At 39.5% G+C, this 16,281-nt stretch overlaps 1 protein-coding gene across 1 annotated transcript in view; it reads left to right on the top strand.

Annotated features, from left to right (window-relative positions):
- Positions 1 to 16,281, top strand: part of HSD17B12 (hydroxysteroid 17-beta dehydrogenase 12) — an 85,010-nt gene that overhangs the window by 41,059 nt on the left and 27,670 nt on the right. Inside the window, 2 exon segments of the mRNA XM_050335275.1 lie at positions 11,184 to 11,294; positions 15,871 to 15,935. Of these exon segments, the coding sequence (XP_050191232.1) occupies positions 11,184 to 11,294; positions 15,871 to 15,935 (176 nt within the window).

Genomic DNA, 16,281 nt, shown 5'->3' with positions numbered 1-16,281 from the left:
TGCAGGATTTGCCATGATAGAGAAATTCAGCTTTTTGTTCCCTAAGAAAGAGAGTATAGGCCACAGACTGAAGAAAAAAATTTGAATTTCCTCTTCAGTCATTATGGACTACCACTGTGTGGAATTATCTACGTTTTATGGAAGCGTATTTGATCTTTTAATCAAGTTGTCATGAACAAACACAGATTATACAAAATGCTTGGTCTAGTTTAGTTCATGCTGCTTCACTGTTTCAGCACCTTTTTAAAGTGTCTGTTGTGTTACATCGTTAAACACTGGTTCCAAAGGTTCAGGGAGGATCAGAAAGAAAACTTCTCTGTGAATGGAGGCAATTATTGTTGCTGCATAACAAGGCTGTTCCTTGATTTGCTGTATTTAATGAGTATGGTCCAAGACATCTCAGGTGCTCTGTGCCAGCAGAGGGAACTTGCAGGCAGAAAAGCTTCAGTTACTGCCCTGCTGCTGAAAGGTTTGTTCTGAGCAGACTTGAGAACTACTTTGCTGCAATATGAAGAATGTAGTGCAAACCAGACAACCAGGGAAAACACTTTAAGGACAACATGTCTATAGGGAAATTGCCAAAAGAATTTAGTATTTCTGTACATTGTTAGCTGGTGGCTTCGCAGGACAGGTTGTGGAGCTGTGCGTTAACTGTGAGAACCAGGAAAAAAGTTGTAGCTTAGTAGTGTTCCTACTTGCAAGTCTAAGTGTCTGCTTTTTGATGAGTGGATATAAAAGGAACATGGGAGATTTTGAGTTTGTCATTATTTACTATATAATTGAAAACTTTTTTAAAAAAGGAATTTGTCATTTTCTGCTTTAAAGTTTGTGGTTTAGTATTACATACACCCAGGTAATAAAATTAGGTCCAAATAAATTCTATGAATTGAGAAAAATCAATTAGCCAATATATTCTCACAAACAAGCATTTAATTGAAACATACTGTCTTTTAAACCTTTCATACTGTTTGAGAACCTAGTGTCCAAAACTTTGATTCTGCTACGTGTCTTTCTATAAGAAAATGTAGGTTTTTGCAATTAAAAGCTGCATGACTATTTCCTTCCAATATGTTTGCTGAGCTCAGTGTGTAGTGTACCTGAAGTTGGTTTTTCCTGGTATTTTCATCTTGAACTACTCTCTAACCCTGAGATTTTGGGTATATTATAAACCGATAGCTGTCCTGCTTATACCTGTGGTCTGTTGTCTTCTTACTAATCTGGCATGATTTTTGAGTACAAGAATGGGATGTGGTGCCAAAACCAGAAATGTTCCATTTCCTAAGCAGGTGGGGTTTACAGGTTTCTTCTGCTTTCTTGGTAACAAGGTAGTTAGCAGCATTCTGAAGCACACCTGATCCTCACTGCTGTGCTTGTGCCTCAGCCCTTACTGTGACCTACTGCTGCAAAGGGGCAATGTACCCCATGACAAATCTGACCCCTGCAGATGCTCAGCTGCACCTACCCTGGAGCACTTTGCTCCTTAATGCAAGTGACAGGGCAGAGATTTCCTCCTTGCTGCGCCTCAGTAAATCTTCCTCACATTTTGGAGTTGGCAGGTAAAAATATTTGCATTTAATAGAGGAGGTTGAAGTGCAGACAAACTCTGTGAGGAAGGAGACATCATCTTCTTACTTTTCTTGTACAGAAATGACAAGGTTCACTTACTTGAGCTTAACTTGAAGACTAACTGAACCTGGCAGTTATTTTGACCTTTTGTGATCTATTTCAAGGTAAATTAATGTGTTTGCAGCCTTCTATCATCTGAGTTAGGTTAAGCTTGACATACTTGAAATCTCCATATATTTCTTGCACTTGACAAAATGGCTTCAAATATTTCAGTCTTGTTTTGATGCACTGAAATCACCTTTCACGTAAACTTGTACAATAAGGATCTTTCATTTAAAATAAGCTCTTGGATTTCATCTCTGAAGAAACTTTCCCTTGGATGAAGTAAAGAAAGTTCTCCTGATTTTGTCTTGAGTGAACCAGTTACTAAAGGAGCAGTTGACAGACACTGTAGAGAGCTGACAGAGGATTCAAGACTGATTAATTTCTGTTAATTTGTCAATAATTTAAATAGATGAGCCCTGATGGAAAGGGAGCTTATTTTTAATTTATTTTTTTCTTTTGGAAGAATTCTGCTTCTCAGGTTTTGCTTGGGTTTTTTTCCTCCTTAATGCATTTTTATCATCTTCTCTTGAATTTTCTTAGTGAAATTTTACCTGGATTAATTTAAAGAAATTGAGCAGAAAAGAGAAAACACTTGTCAGATGTCTTACAAGCTACAGATGCAGTTCTTGAACTACTTCATCTTTTAGGAGAATTTTGAGGCAGCAGCATGGTAGGACAAGCCACAAGTAAAACATTCTGCAGATGACTAGAGGCATCCTTGCAAAGAACTTTGTTTACATATTGACTGTCAGCATATGGAGTAACAGACCACTTATCACAGTTGGTTTTAAGGATGAAAACCAGTTTAAGGAAGTTCAGCAGTTGATGTCATGGGTTCCACACAGAGTTAAGTGAGCTGGCAAGTTGTAGCAGATGATGGTTTTTCACACCTGGCAAGACTTGAGTTAGCCTCTTCCAGAAAGAAGGTACTTGCTGTGAACCTCATTGCCAGAGTGTTTCTATACAGTATTTAATGATAGTTTGTAAATCCATAAAATCCATAAAGTCCGTGAAGTCCAGGAAAAGAAATATGTAAAGGTTATTTAAATGCGAATTAGGTGCTTTGTGTTTCCTTTTCTGAATGTAAACTACAGCAGAAGTAGCTTCTTCCACACCTCACATACTCTGTATATTGCACCTGTAGGTTCAGGACTAACTCTGGGACCTGATGGTATCTTGAGTCTTAATATTTTACATGTTAGGTAATTGGATCGATGGGCACATGACTCACTTGGCACTTTTGAAACCCCGACCTTGAACAATCAGGAATTGTCATCCCTGCAAACGTTCAGGGTCAATTCTGCTTCTGCCTGGCAGTACTTGGCTGGGAGAATAGTCCGTGTTTTCTGAGATAGGGAAACTAAATGCCTATCTCTGCTAACAGCCTGTTTGTAACATCAGCTTTTAGGGATGCCAAAAACAAGAGCCCTTGTGCTGGTCTCTGGGCCATTAAACACCTTCTCTTAACATGAAAGTGGCAATATATTGCTTATCACTTTTAGTGTAAAATAAGCAGAATATTACATGAGGAAAAAAAAAGGCATTAGATTGTTTTTACATTGGATTGGGGGAAAGTCTGTTTTGCAAATCTGTTTTATGTCAATGGGCAGAAGCTCTATTTTCAAGAGACTTAAAATTAGGCCTTCTAAGGGGCTCTGCAGGGAATAGTCTCTCTCTGGCACAGGAAAGCACTGGGTGATGCAAACAGTGCTGTCCTCCTTCTGCAACTTCCTTCTATGAATCTATATTTTAGTCTCATGTCACTTCTTTAGCAGGTTAAGTTCCATTACGTCAAGTCCTTTTTATCTGTCAAAGCTGTAAAAATGCCCGATAGACTTCTCTGCTGAGGAAATGGTGATAATCACTTTTATGTTTTTTCACAATACATGTTGGTGAGGGAAATAATGCTAGTTAGTAGCTCTTCACAGAGAAGGGAAACCCAGTTGATTTGTTTTGCACAACTAATTCTTAAAAAAAAAAATCCTTGAATGTGAGAAATAAACAAATTTCAAAATGGTGTAACTAATGGATAAAAGTAGGCGTGCTGTGTAACTCCTGAAGCCTGTGCCACACTTCCAGTGCTGAACTAGGTACTATACTACTTTCGGCATTGGATGTGGACTAATTACCAATGTATTTTCCCTTACAAGTAGCACTTCGGAAATCCCTGCAAACTGCTTTTAAGTGTCTGTCTTTGGACTACAATAAGCATTTTACTGTGGATGCTGTATTGGAGACATAAAAAATAATGCTGAATTAGCCTAGAAACTTATTTCACCTTTAAAATTTGTTTTGATTCAAATACTCATGACTTAAATGTCTTTAAATTGACTTGAGAGTAAATGGCACAATTTTTTTTGTTAATCCATAGCGTGACACCTTTCAGTCTTTATAAGTGACCCATAAATTCTTCTTCAAAGTACTTTTCCTGGTCATTCTGAAATGCATTCTGTTGAGCCTGCATCTGAAAAAAATGTGTTGTGAATTTTTTTGGTTTCCTAATCATTACTGTTCTAGTAATTGTATGGCTGGAGAATTTAGACTTGTATTTTTCATCACTTTCTGCAAATTAATGTTTACATTAGTATACATAACAAGTGTGCACACTGTCACAGGCAGTAATAATGACAAGGAAAAGGAAATGTTACAGGAACTATGGGAAATAGCCCATATGCCCTTCCTAAAATGAATTAGTAAATTAAAAATAGCTCTCTTCATACTGTGTAAAAACCAGTAGCTCAATGAGTATTAAAAGAACGTCTTAGAGGGGTTTACAAATGACTTTGGGGAAAGATGAGAGAAGGAATGGGAATTCAGGTGCTACCTGCCACACAATAGCAACCCTCCCATGCTTCACATTATGCTTATCTCTGAAACAGCTTGGGATTGTGTCCAAGCAAACTCTGTGCAGCTTCAGCCATAGTGGATATTTTGAGGTTGTGGTGAGGAAAACCACACAAGGGCGAAGCAGTGCTATTCTGGGAAAGCATGACTCCGACGGCACGAGGACGGCCGCATGTGCGGTGTCCGTGGGTGTCTCTGGTGCCCGGCCCCGCTGGGGCGAGGGGGTGCGTGGGGAGCATCAGAGCTGTGCTTGCCTTGCTGCCTGAAATAACGCCGACATTTGGAAACATTGCAGCGACTTGACTGTGCAGCCCCCCTGGCTGTCAGCCTCTGCAGCTGTTTTTCACAGGCTGCTTGATTTTGTGTTTTTAGTTGGCTTTGTAATTAGAACAAGCTTGATTTAGGAAAGCTTACAGTGTTGAGCATAATATTTGGGTGAATGGGCTTATTGACTGATCCTGTGTGTTGCTCAGAATGTTTTTCTGACTTGGTTAGTATATCTCAGAAATTGTAATATATTTTGATGTAACGGGAATCAGAGGGGAGCAAATGGAGGCAAGGATTAATATAGTATGTTTTTTTCCTATGTTTTGTAGTAATGGTACTGCATATACACATGAAAAACTTACATGCCCCTGTGGCTCAAGGATTTGTGGACTTTGGCTTGGAGAGCCATCTTCTCCCATGTGGACTTTGAAAGCTGAGCAGTGAGGAACTGACTTATGTATGTCTGTGTGTATTGAAACTTAAAGTTGTTTAACAGAATTGTAACAATTTTGAATAAAGTGTGGCATTTTTTTACCCATTCTATACTTCTTTGTGATTGGATTTTTTAAAAATATTCACTATTTTCAAGGAAGCTGTATCTATGAGATTACATGTGCAACTAGTGCAGTATGTAAGGAATTCCTTGGAAGTCTTGCATGTATACTTGAATGAAAGTAGTGTTTGACCTTAGTGTTTGAGCAAATGCGTATACACACATGCTTCTGAAAATGTATTGAAACATGGCAAGTACTGGTAAATTGTAGGCAGGAATCTTCTGCTATATGGAAACAGCATACCATTCATTTGCAAGAGGTGCAACAGAGCTTCCTTTTAGCTATTCCTAAGGTTACCAGTACACAGGTTCAGAGTTTTACATCCTTCAAAATGATCAGAAAAAACTAGCTCGTTATACCAAGCAGATTTTAACATACTTCTGTATGGTGAATATATCACTGTGTAATAACAGTCTGCTGTCAACAGTCTGAAAGTACTTGGTCCTTCTGGAAAACAGATTTCATTCATCCATAACACTGTAGGTTACTTCTGTAAACTCTGAAAGTCTCAAATTGGATACATTCCCAAAAGGAATGGCTCTCCCTTAAGACCAGCCAAAGACTTTGTAGAGCTATCAGCAACCACTCTATACTCTTAAATTCTTATTTGTCTCTGTCCTGCATAGATACAGTACTAAAAAGCAGGAGGTTTTAATGTTTTGCTTTCATCTCTCAGCTTTTTACCTTATATTGAAAGGTTACTAACTCTATTTCTGGAGACTGGTGCTGGATTAGGGTGAGTTTTGCCACTGCAGTAATACTGGAGAGATGGCATCTTTATTTGTGGATGTAGTTGATTCTCCGTACTCAAACAAATTTTTCCTTTTATCTGTGAAGAATGAAGCTGTTTTTCCACTGCTTTGCTTGCATCTCTGGTCATCCTGAAGCTAAAGACCAAGTGAGACTTCCTTTTGCAAGCCATTGTGTTATAGCACATCACTGTGATGGCAATATTTATGTGAGGCTTTGAATGTAAAATGATGAAGTGCTTCAGTTTTAGCAAGAGTTTTTAATGTACCTTCCCCAATATTGAGAGAACCATTTCCAGTACTTGCTTATAATGTGGGCCTTGAATCCTGAACCTCTCTGTTGCAAAGTTGACTGGATTTATCTTGATGTTCTTGGCAAATTCAAGCTGCTGTAGCAAACTTTGAAACAGGTAGTTCAAGAACTAGTGTTATTTTATTAGGAATGATGATCTTGTAGTTTTCCTGTTTCCCAGGAAGACTTTGTACGACAGACCTCGTGAACATTGACACTGTTTTTCTCAGGTAAACTGAACTGCTATTCCTGACCACCAGATTAGTGTATGTTTGCTGTCACATCAAAGTACACAAGCTTGATCCTCTGGGGGAACCTTCTTTCAAGCCCAGTTTGTGTGTCTGAAAACTTCCTTGGCATTTTCTTAGCCCATCAACCAAGATTTCAGTTTAGAGGGTCTGCTGCTTTGAATTATTTACAAATTTGATGATTACCTCCTAACTATTTTACAGGTCTTTATTCATCATTATTTAGGTCGTAGCTTAACGTAGTTTCTAACTTTCCACCTTTTTTTTTTTTTTAATTCCAGCATGATCTTCTTTTTCTGATGTTCTAGGTAATGTGGTGCTATTTTGCATGTGACTCTTTTTAGTAGCTAAGGTGTGCTACTTTACCTGATAGTTTAGCTTAGCATTTTCCTTGCATAGCAAGACACTGGATACGTTTCCTGTAAATCAGACATATCTGGCCTTTGGAATTAATTATGCTTTTGCTTCACCTAGTGAAGTTGTAACTAACTGTCTTAGATGAGAAATCAGGTAAGCATTGTGTTTTGTTGACTGTTCCTCAGGATAGTACTGGTGTGCTTGTGCTTTCTGATGCTTAGTTGTCCTCTCCCTACCTTTCTGTCTTCAGTTCTCTGCTGCTTCTCTTGTGCCTGCTTGCTGAAGTGCATGATTTCCAGCTCCACCATTCTGTTTTCCTTGAGTATTACTCCTTGCCTTCCCGCTGCCCCTCTCCAGCAGTTCTGCAGCATCTTTTACTTAGGATCCTGCTGGCTACAAACCAACTTTGTTTAGCATCTGAAGGTATTGCTTCCAACATAGGTATTGCTTCCAACATATTGCCTCCTTAAAGAGCAGATCAAGCCTTTGGTCTTGCATTTGTAAGTAAGCATCTATGTCACATCTGTATAAGAATAGATGTTCCCTTCCTGTGAACTCTTGATAAATTGTATCATGTATGAATGCACGAATATCACTTTAATAAATTTCCTGAAATTGGCAATTTAGTTTCTGATTTTAAAATACCAAACTGAGTCTGTAATAAAGTTTGTTTGCACAAGATTCCATGAACATTTGACAGTGTTTGTGTAAAACCTGGAATGACTGTTTAAGTGTCTTTATGCGTATTTTGAATAAGTAGCACCTTAACCAAGGTTTGAGACGCTATTTTTAATCCTCTTCTGAGGATATTGAAGGTAGTGTGTCCTTCAAGGGATTATATAGGAAAGCATTTGTACTTTTGATGGTGTGAAGAATGTAGTTAAATAGTGTATTTGTTTCCAGACTGTCTCATCCTGTATTGTGCAGGAATGGGTAGAATGGGAACATGCCTCAGGAAGTCAGTAGTTCTTTACCACAGACAATTTTTTCAGTTATATTTCATTCCCCTTCCAATGTGTATTTTATGTACTGCCTTTTGTTTGCATGACGACTTTGTTGGACTGTGACATGCCTCTGCAGTCTGACTGTATTCTTGGATTGCTGTCTGGATCTTAGAAAGAACACAGCCCAGTATTTTCTGCAAAAATTCACTTTGGCTTTTTTTCTTGAACAACATTTATACCATCCTCCTCTATCACCATTGTGACTTTTGGTTCATTCAGCCCTCCTACAGCTGTGAAAAAGTTTTTGTCAAGGCTTTGTTCATGGTCAACAACTTATTTCTCATACGATGGTGTGATTGCAGAAGATCATGGCTGGCTTTATTGGTTTACCAGGATACTGTTGTGCAGAGTTTGTGTCTTGCTAAATTACCAGAGGTCTTGGCTAAGGTCATACAGACCCTGTAAAGTAACTGGACATGTGTACGTTTAGGTTAAAACTTATTTATATGGTCAATACTGATCTCACTTGAGTTTTTTAGTAAATGAGATAATTAAAACACTGGTGTGTCAGAGTTGATAATTGTGAAGGAGATCTTCTGAATTTCCTTTCCTATCATGTGGGTAAGTGATGACAGACTGCTGCACAACTGTTGATAACATGGTGTTGGAATACTCAGTCTCCCATTAAGGAGTATTTGCAGTACCAGTTCCAAAGACAAAACATTAGATTCACTTCTTAAAATATTATCTGGAATGCTGGACGTGCTGGAAGGTAATATCAGCTCTTTCAGATCCTCTAGTTATGACTGCAAAAACTGGCTTTCACTCCCTGTGACTCTCAAGTACCTCGTGGTCCTCACACTGAAAGCTCCATTAAGGAGTTTCAGGTTTTCTTTTGGACATCAATAGCCCAGACACTGCTAGATATTCTGGATTAGGACATAGCTTGCTTGCTTCTTTCTCTATTACACTACATCTCAGAGTTTTTTTGGCAGATAAAACAGGAATGTGCTCTACTCTCTCTTCTAGCCCATCTGTTTGAGAGCATCTTAATCCTGAGGATCAGTGAAATTCACATTTCCTTTTTTCATACAGAGCAGAGCTCACCTGTTCTCCTCTGCACCTTGTGGTGTGACTGCTAGACTGAGTTTACACAGAAGTGACTTAATGCTATTTGCGTTGTCATTTCACATGGAACCATTTTATTCTTTCCTCCGAGGCAGTGGATCATCCCACCTATCACGGGTTCTGGGACAGAGCATGGGGTGTGCAGAAGTTACAGAATACCTGAAAGCTGGCCTGAAGTGGGGGGAGAGGGTTTGGTCAGCAGGTAGCATCTCCTGGGGCAAGATAGCCTTGCGTGTCTGCAGTGAGCAACCTCACAAAGACCTTGTCCTCTGGCCATATCAGTAGGCAGTCTTCTACTTTCCACATGTTTTTAGGCACTGTACTATGCACCCTCTGCCCACAAAGGGTGCTGCAGCTTTTTATAGGTGTATTACTTGTATCTTAAATGTAATGGCTCTTTTCTAATTTTCTAAAGGCTCAAAGAAGTGTTTTATATGAATAGTATAGAATTTTTTTGTATTTATAGTATTAGGTCTTCAGATTTTTTTTCTCTTATGTCGTCCTCTCAGTATCCCTGTAGTGATTTCAAAAGGCTTTGAAGATAGATTAGTAACAATCCTAATGAAGCGTGTTTAGTATAAAAAGGACAGTACCAATTGAGTAAATTTGTGAGAGTGGTGTTTGGGTCTTTTAAGCAACTTGCATTTCATGAAGCATCTGAGTGGCAGTGAAGACAGCTGGAGATCCCACAAAACAGTTAAAAATGACATGTGTGTAAGGTATGTGACTTGGGCTTTGCCCACCCAGTCCATTTGAATGTATTAGGTGTGCCTCTAATGTTGCCCTTTATTCTCTGTCTTGTAAAAAACCAAATGTGTGTGCTACACATAATAACAGCTGTGTTCAAAAATAGACCATTTCTACCCCTCACTCCCCCCCCCCCAAATGTGAACTTGATTTTCTACTGACGTGATCACAAGACTGCTGCTGCAGTAGGGGCTTAATGCTATTTACGTCGTCATTTGACATAGCAACATCTCTCAGGGGATTTTTAAACAATGCAGCTGTTCAGGAGAGATGAAGAGGTTGAGGATGGGGAGAGGGAAAAGGAGCAGAAATAATTTCATCTGCCATTAGGGATATTGTGGCGGGGAGGGGAGGCAGCCAGCAAACCAGAGAGTTCAGTAGATTCATGATTCTGCATGAATGGACGGTAGGATCATGGGAGTTGCAGCTTTCCCTTGAATGGGAAGGAGCATCATGGGAATCAGGCTGCTTCTAATCTTTTTTGTGAATGATTCTTTTCCTTTAACATGGCACTGTTTTATGAATGGCTCTGGGGGGCAAAGTGCTGTAAAATCCTTCTTGAGCTATACACAGGTCCCTTAAGGAATGCTAGGGTGGGAGTCGGGTGCAGCAAAACAGAGATGCTGCGATGTTAGCCTGCTGTTCTGCTCTTTTGAAGTCTAAGAGGACGTTGTACTGGTTTTAATTCAGTGTAATTTAGCTTGATTGAAGCAGAGTTGCTTCTTATATGAAGTACTTTTACTACTTGCTTTTTTCTGCTTCAAAATGTAGTTAGCTACATGCATTTCTTCTGTTCTATCAAGGCTGGAGATGACAGCACATCAGAAGCATTTTGGAATGATCAAATTTGAAGGTCTGCTCTTGTTCACCGACGTGTTCCCTTTTTGATATTTGTTCAAAAAACTAAAAGATTGAAAAAATTTTGTGGGACCAGAAATGAGAATGGAAACGGAAGGCAATAAAGAATTGTTTTTTCTTGGTCTCAAGCAACTCATTTCCCATTCAGCTTAAGTTAAAAAAAAGTGGTTTTGTCAAGCTGTACTTAAACATGGTTGTGTACGTGTGTTTTCAGATTTCTCCACTTTTGTTATTCTGTATAATTTACTTTTTTACCACCTTTATTGTCCCTTACAAACAAAATGTGCTGAGTCATTTGAGAACTTATGTTCTCACCAAAAGTAGCTTAATGTCACAAACTTCTTGCACAGATGATGTCAAAATTCAAAGATTCCTGTTACAGAGGTTAAAATGTTCATGTGTAATATTAGCTACTTAAAATAATGTTTTGTAAAACCTAATAACTGATACAGTCTTAATATCTGAATGATAATTCAATTATTTCAAACTTAATCTTTTATAAAGTGGTGTTTTTTTTTTTTTAGAGGAGAAGTACAAAGTGGAAACAAAAGTCATTGCAGCAGACTTTGGAGAGAGAGAAGATATTTACAGTAGAATCCAAGCAGGATTGGAAGGCCTGGAGATTGGTATTCTAGGTTTGTATCTGATCTTTCTAAATCTTTCATACTGGTGTTTTGTTTTGGCCTGCCCAATACGTTTTTCCCATATTGAAGTTTATTGAAACTAATTCACAAAAGCTGTTGTTTGTCTGACTAAAGCTATGTTGCTGTATGCTTGATATTTTTTCTATATTGCACTACATGATAGGGTGCTTGCATGAGTGCCTACTTTCTAGGAATTGTGATGCTTATTGAATGTTTTCAGTGTGTTACTCTGTGATTGTGAAAGGCCCTTTAGCTTATGACTGCATGCACCATGACTTGAACACTTGAGATTGTTGAGCCTGGAGTAGAGAAGGCTCTGAGAACACCTTATTGTGGCTGTTCAGTACTTAAAGGAGGCTTATAAGAAAGATGGGGACACTTTTTAACAGAGCCTGTTGCAATAGGATAAGGAGTAATGGCTTTAAACTAAAAGAGGGTAGATTTAGATTAGGTATAAGGAAGAAAAGATGGTGAAACATTGGAACAGGTTGCCCAAATAGGTGGTGGATACCCCATCCCTGGAACACTCAAGGCCAGGTTGCATGGGGCTCTGAGCAACCTGATCTGGTTGAAGATGTCAGAGGGATTGGACTAGATGACCATCTTGGTTGACTAGATGGACCAACCCAAACTATTCTATGATTCTATGACCTAATGCCATCTTAGACCCTAAGTAAGCTTCAGATATTTAGCTTAGGAGATATTCAACTTCAGAGTAGAGCCCTGTGGGAGAACTGTTAATTTTTAATTATAGAGCTGTTGAAATTTAATCATTACAGTATAACATCGAGTAACTGTCTCCTGCTTCAAAAGTTTTAAGCGTGTTCTGGTTACGTTGATAAGCTGTGGTTCTTTTGCTGGTAGCAATGCAGTGTGCCTCAGTGTGGCTTGTTATATTGCAGGAGTGTAGGTGGTGTGGGAGTCCTTGAAAAGGCAAGATGATCCCTCCAGTTACTTGGTCAAATATAGAACTATGATGTCAAAAATGTGCTTTATCACAAGCTAAGAAGAGTTTAAACATAACAGCAGTTTACCTGAATCTTTTTTGAACAGTGGGGTAAAGGCAGTTGCTTATCAGGTTACTATTTTTTCCCTGTGATAGTTAAACACATAAAAAGTTGCATGGCTCAGATATCTACTAGTATATGTCATCTGATAAAATACTCCTCACTTCAAAACTGATTTTACTAACCTGAAGTGCAGTAATTGGAGATAGAACTGTGGGGTATTTTAAGCATATTTCTAAACAATACTATATGAACTTTGTTTATATACTATATGATAAATTATATGAACTTTGTTGCTAGTAGGTGAATTTTGTTGTACAATGTTTGAACATAATGCTTAAGGAAATGGTATATATAAAAATGCAGTTAAAAAATAACAGTAATGGATAAAGTCCAGAATGTTCCCTACTACTTCTGACAGATTTGAGTACATACAACTCATGACATCCAGTGTTTAATTGCTGTAAAAAATCAAAACCATTGGAGTAACTTCAACTGCCAAGGATGTGTTCTGTGTAAAGAGTAGTTGTGACAAAGCTGTGAATGCCTTGTTTCTTGTTTCTGAAGGAAGTAAGTTCCAAAAAAACTTTGAAGAGTGAAATTAACGTATGTTCTAATCTGTCCTGTCAAAATCCACTCAGGGAATGTAGGGCTTGAAGCTGCCTGTCACGAAGCAATTGCTGCAGAATAGTAGATCATTTAAATGTCTCAAAACACCAGCAAACCTTTTACTGTGTGAGGTACATATCCACACTGGAAGGGTTTTTATTATTTCTTAGGCTGTGATTAGGTTATGGTGATGTACAAAATGATGAAAATCTGACTTCGTATAGTCTTTCATAAACTGGGCACTAAAGCAGTGTGTATCTCAAATTTTGTGTAAGCTTATTATAGGAAAACAAGCACGTTCTTCAAGCAGAGCCTGGTTCTTGCTGTTATTTGCGTGAGCACCTTGACTAAAAACATGGTAAAAATAGCAACTCAATGCTTTGGAGTTGTGTATTCTCTAGTTGAGCTCCTCCGCTTTTTTTTCTTGCAGCCACTGTCAGTGCAGGTTTACAAAAACCTCTCTTCTAACTAATCACTAGCAGTTTTAGTAGATCTTGTGCTCAAGATGACCAAATTACATGATACTTAGGTCTTTTCTATTCCCCAGATACAGCTCTATTAATAGAAACCACTGGCCAATGTAATTTATAAACACAGGTGATGGCTACTCCAGAAAGACAGTGTCTTAATTTTCTTATGGCAATTAATTTCATGCTTTAGTGCCTTGTATTTTAAATTCTGCAGTATTTGTTGCAACCCAGAGTATAGCTTTTGTTGAGCTGTGTTTTTCATCTGTGTCTGAGGGAAAACATGGGTTTAAGTGAGAACAGCCATAAGGGATGAGTTCTCAGGTTCCAGCTTATTTTCTTCTTTCAGGTCTCATCTGGAACTGTAGGTATGAGAAGCGTTGGTAGCAGAGTTGTCAGTGATCGATGCTGATTATTTTTTAACCTTGTACTTGGAGATATAGGAGTCTCCACACGTACTGTTCAAGAACAAGCTGCTAATTATGTAGTTGAACAGAGTCTAACTAAAGTACTTACAGATTGAAATCCTTGTAAACTTATTTGGAAGCTTCTTCTCACCCACGTATGAAGGCTAAAAGAGTTTGCATAATGTTTTGCTGTGTGTTCAAAACAGCGTCTGTCAGTGACTTCGAACATGTGCTAGCTACAGCAATATGTTAAACAAGCAGAGGTGGGAAATCTTCTTTTTGCCATTCTTAAATAGCTGTGATTCTTGAAAGAGTTTGAGCTGGACAGTATCTTACGCTATGGTTATCTGGTTTTTTTCTAGTTAAAATGTGGTACGAATCCAAACCAGATTTCTTAATGGTCTGTTACAAACTTGTAGCAGAAATGATTGCTGAAAGTGGAAGGGTGTATATCTGGGACTCAGTCTGCAGTAAGGGGTGTGACTCCCTGTAGCATGAATCATGAAAATATTCTATATTTGGAGAGAATTACCAAGGTTAGTCCCATAACCCTGCCACAATTCATAGCCAAAATCTTCTCTAGAGAGCTGGACTGAAAAATAGTTTATTTTGGGATGAAAAGAAAGAAAAAAAATTTGGTTCACTCTGGCAATAACAAGACTGGATCTTCTTCCTTTTCAAAAATTCTCACTCTTTCTAAATATGTGAAATGTCTGCTGGGAATTTGCCAACTCTCTGTTCCCCTCAATTCCTCATCTCAATTTTTAAAGGTTATCCAAAAGTTAAAAATTCGAAGCACACAACACAAACTAACGAACTTCCATAAATACTCCAAGATCTGGACTAAAAGAGCTGTCACTTGAGGGAATCTTGAATGAAGTTGGTGCACTTGGCCAGAGTCTCTCCTGCTTGTTTCTTGCACATCCTGAATACATTTCTTTTAGGCTGGGTGTTAAAACGACAGCTTTGGGCACGGGTGTAGGGGCTTTTTTATTTTATTTTTTTAAAAAGGCGTCAGTGCCTTTTGAGGACGTTTTTTGTCCCAGCGCAGACTCCTGCCTGGAGGTGCACAGCGCTGTTGAGCATACATAGGCTTTGGGATTCTCTGGGGTGTAAGGCACTATATAAATGTAAAATGTTGCCACAGCAACCACATGTCACGCGATTCACTTGCGTAAGATAAACAAGAGATACTTTGGAAGAGGAGATCCCATTTGGTTGCTGCTTTTTGTCTCCAGTATCAGAGTGCTTTACGGAGTTGGAGGCTGCAGAGCAGCACTGTTTTCGAACAGAAGTAGAATTTCCCCCCTGTTAGGGTCGGGATTTAAGAACGAGTATTGGTTTCGTGTCCGTGAATAAAACCGTGCCAGTCTGAAGTACTGAAAAAAAACCTCCGAGGTTTAAGTAATTCGTACCTTCTCGGTGAATTCTAAGCGCTGCCGACGGGGAAAGGTTTTGCAGGTGTTGGGGGTGACGGGGAGCACGGTTTGGTGCGGTGAATCTCCGTGTTAGGAGGCGGCGAGGGCGGAGCGGGTCCCCCCGAGGGCGGCGGGTCCCCCGCGGGGAGCGGGCAGCGCCCGGGCTCTGCTGCCACCTCCCGGCCGCACCGCGCACTGCGCCGGCCGCTCCCCTCGGCCCCAGGGAGGGGAGGGAGGGAGGGGTTCTGGTGCCTGCCCGCACTTCGTGTGTGTGTTTGTAGAAAGAGACGTGAAACAGTTTCATCTGCTGTCCTGCCTGGCGCTGGGAGCTGCTCTCTGGCTCGACACCCCGCAGAGTCCCCCGTTCCTCCTCACAATATGCGCTGGCGTTTCTGGCAGGGGGCAGCCTGTGGGAAGCAGCGGAGGGTGGGTGCGAGTTGCTAAACGTGCCATCTTTTAAACAACCGGAGAATTAACATATAAAATGGCCTGCCAATGTGCTCCCTAATTCCACTGGTGTGTGTACAAGTATGTTTACAGTTAAGGAAACTTAGCTAAAGGAAAGAGAATGTCTTAAATGCAACATTTTCAGAGTATTATTTGAAAATGGTCATTAATTGGGTGGCATCCAGGTGATCTAATTCATGCTTTTGTTTCAGTCAACAATGTGGGAATGTCGTATTCTTATCCTGAATATTTTATTGATGTTCCAGAACTGGATAAGGTAAGTGCTTTTGTGGTACCTTCTACTGTTCTACTATGGTGAGCGGATATGGCAAAAGTATTTAGGTTTGGTAGAGGAGCCCACATAACAAGGTTTTCTGATTAGAATTAAGTGTTCAAAAAGCTTTGAGATTTACATAAGCAGCATAACATAGTTCAGATGATGGCAGTCTTATTTTTTGTGGTGTTCTTTACATACTCTTCCCCGCTGCTTTCATTTCTATTTCAGACAGATGCTCTGGGGTCACTATCTGAATTCTGCTCCTCTCTGTGGTCTCATCTGGCTCATGAGCTCCTTTAGCTTGTGGTGGGGGGTTCTTAGGTGACTGAAGGGAAGAGACAAAAGC

This window comes from Myiozetetes cayanensis, unplaced genomic scaffold (genome assembly GCF_022539395.1).
Source record: "Myiozetetes cayanensis isolate MyiCay16 unplaced genomic scaffold, myiCay2020 scf6-25, whole genome shotgun sequence".
Lineage (NCBI taxonomy): Eukaryota > Metazoa > Chordata > Aves > Passeriformes > Tyrannidae > Myiozetetes > Myiozetetes cayanensis.
The sequence above is the reverse complement of the archived record's forward strand: the minus strand, read 5'-3'. Positions and strand labels throughout refer to the sequence as shown.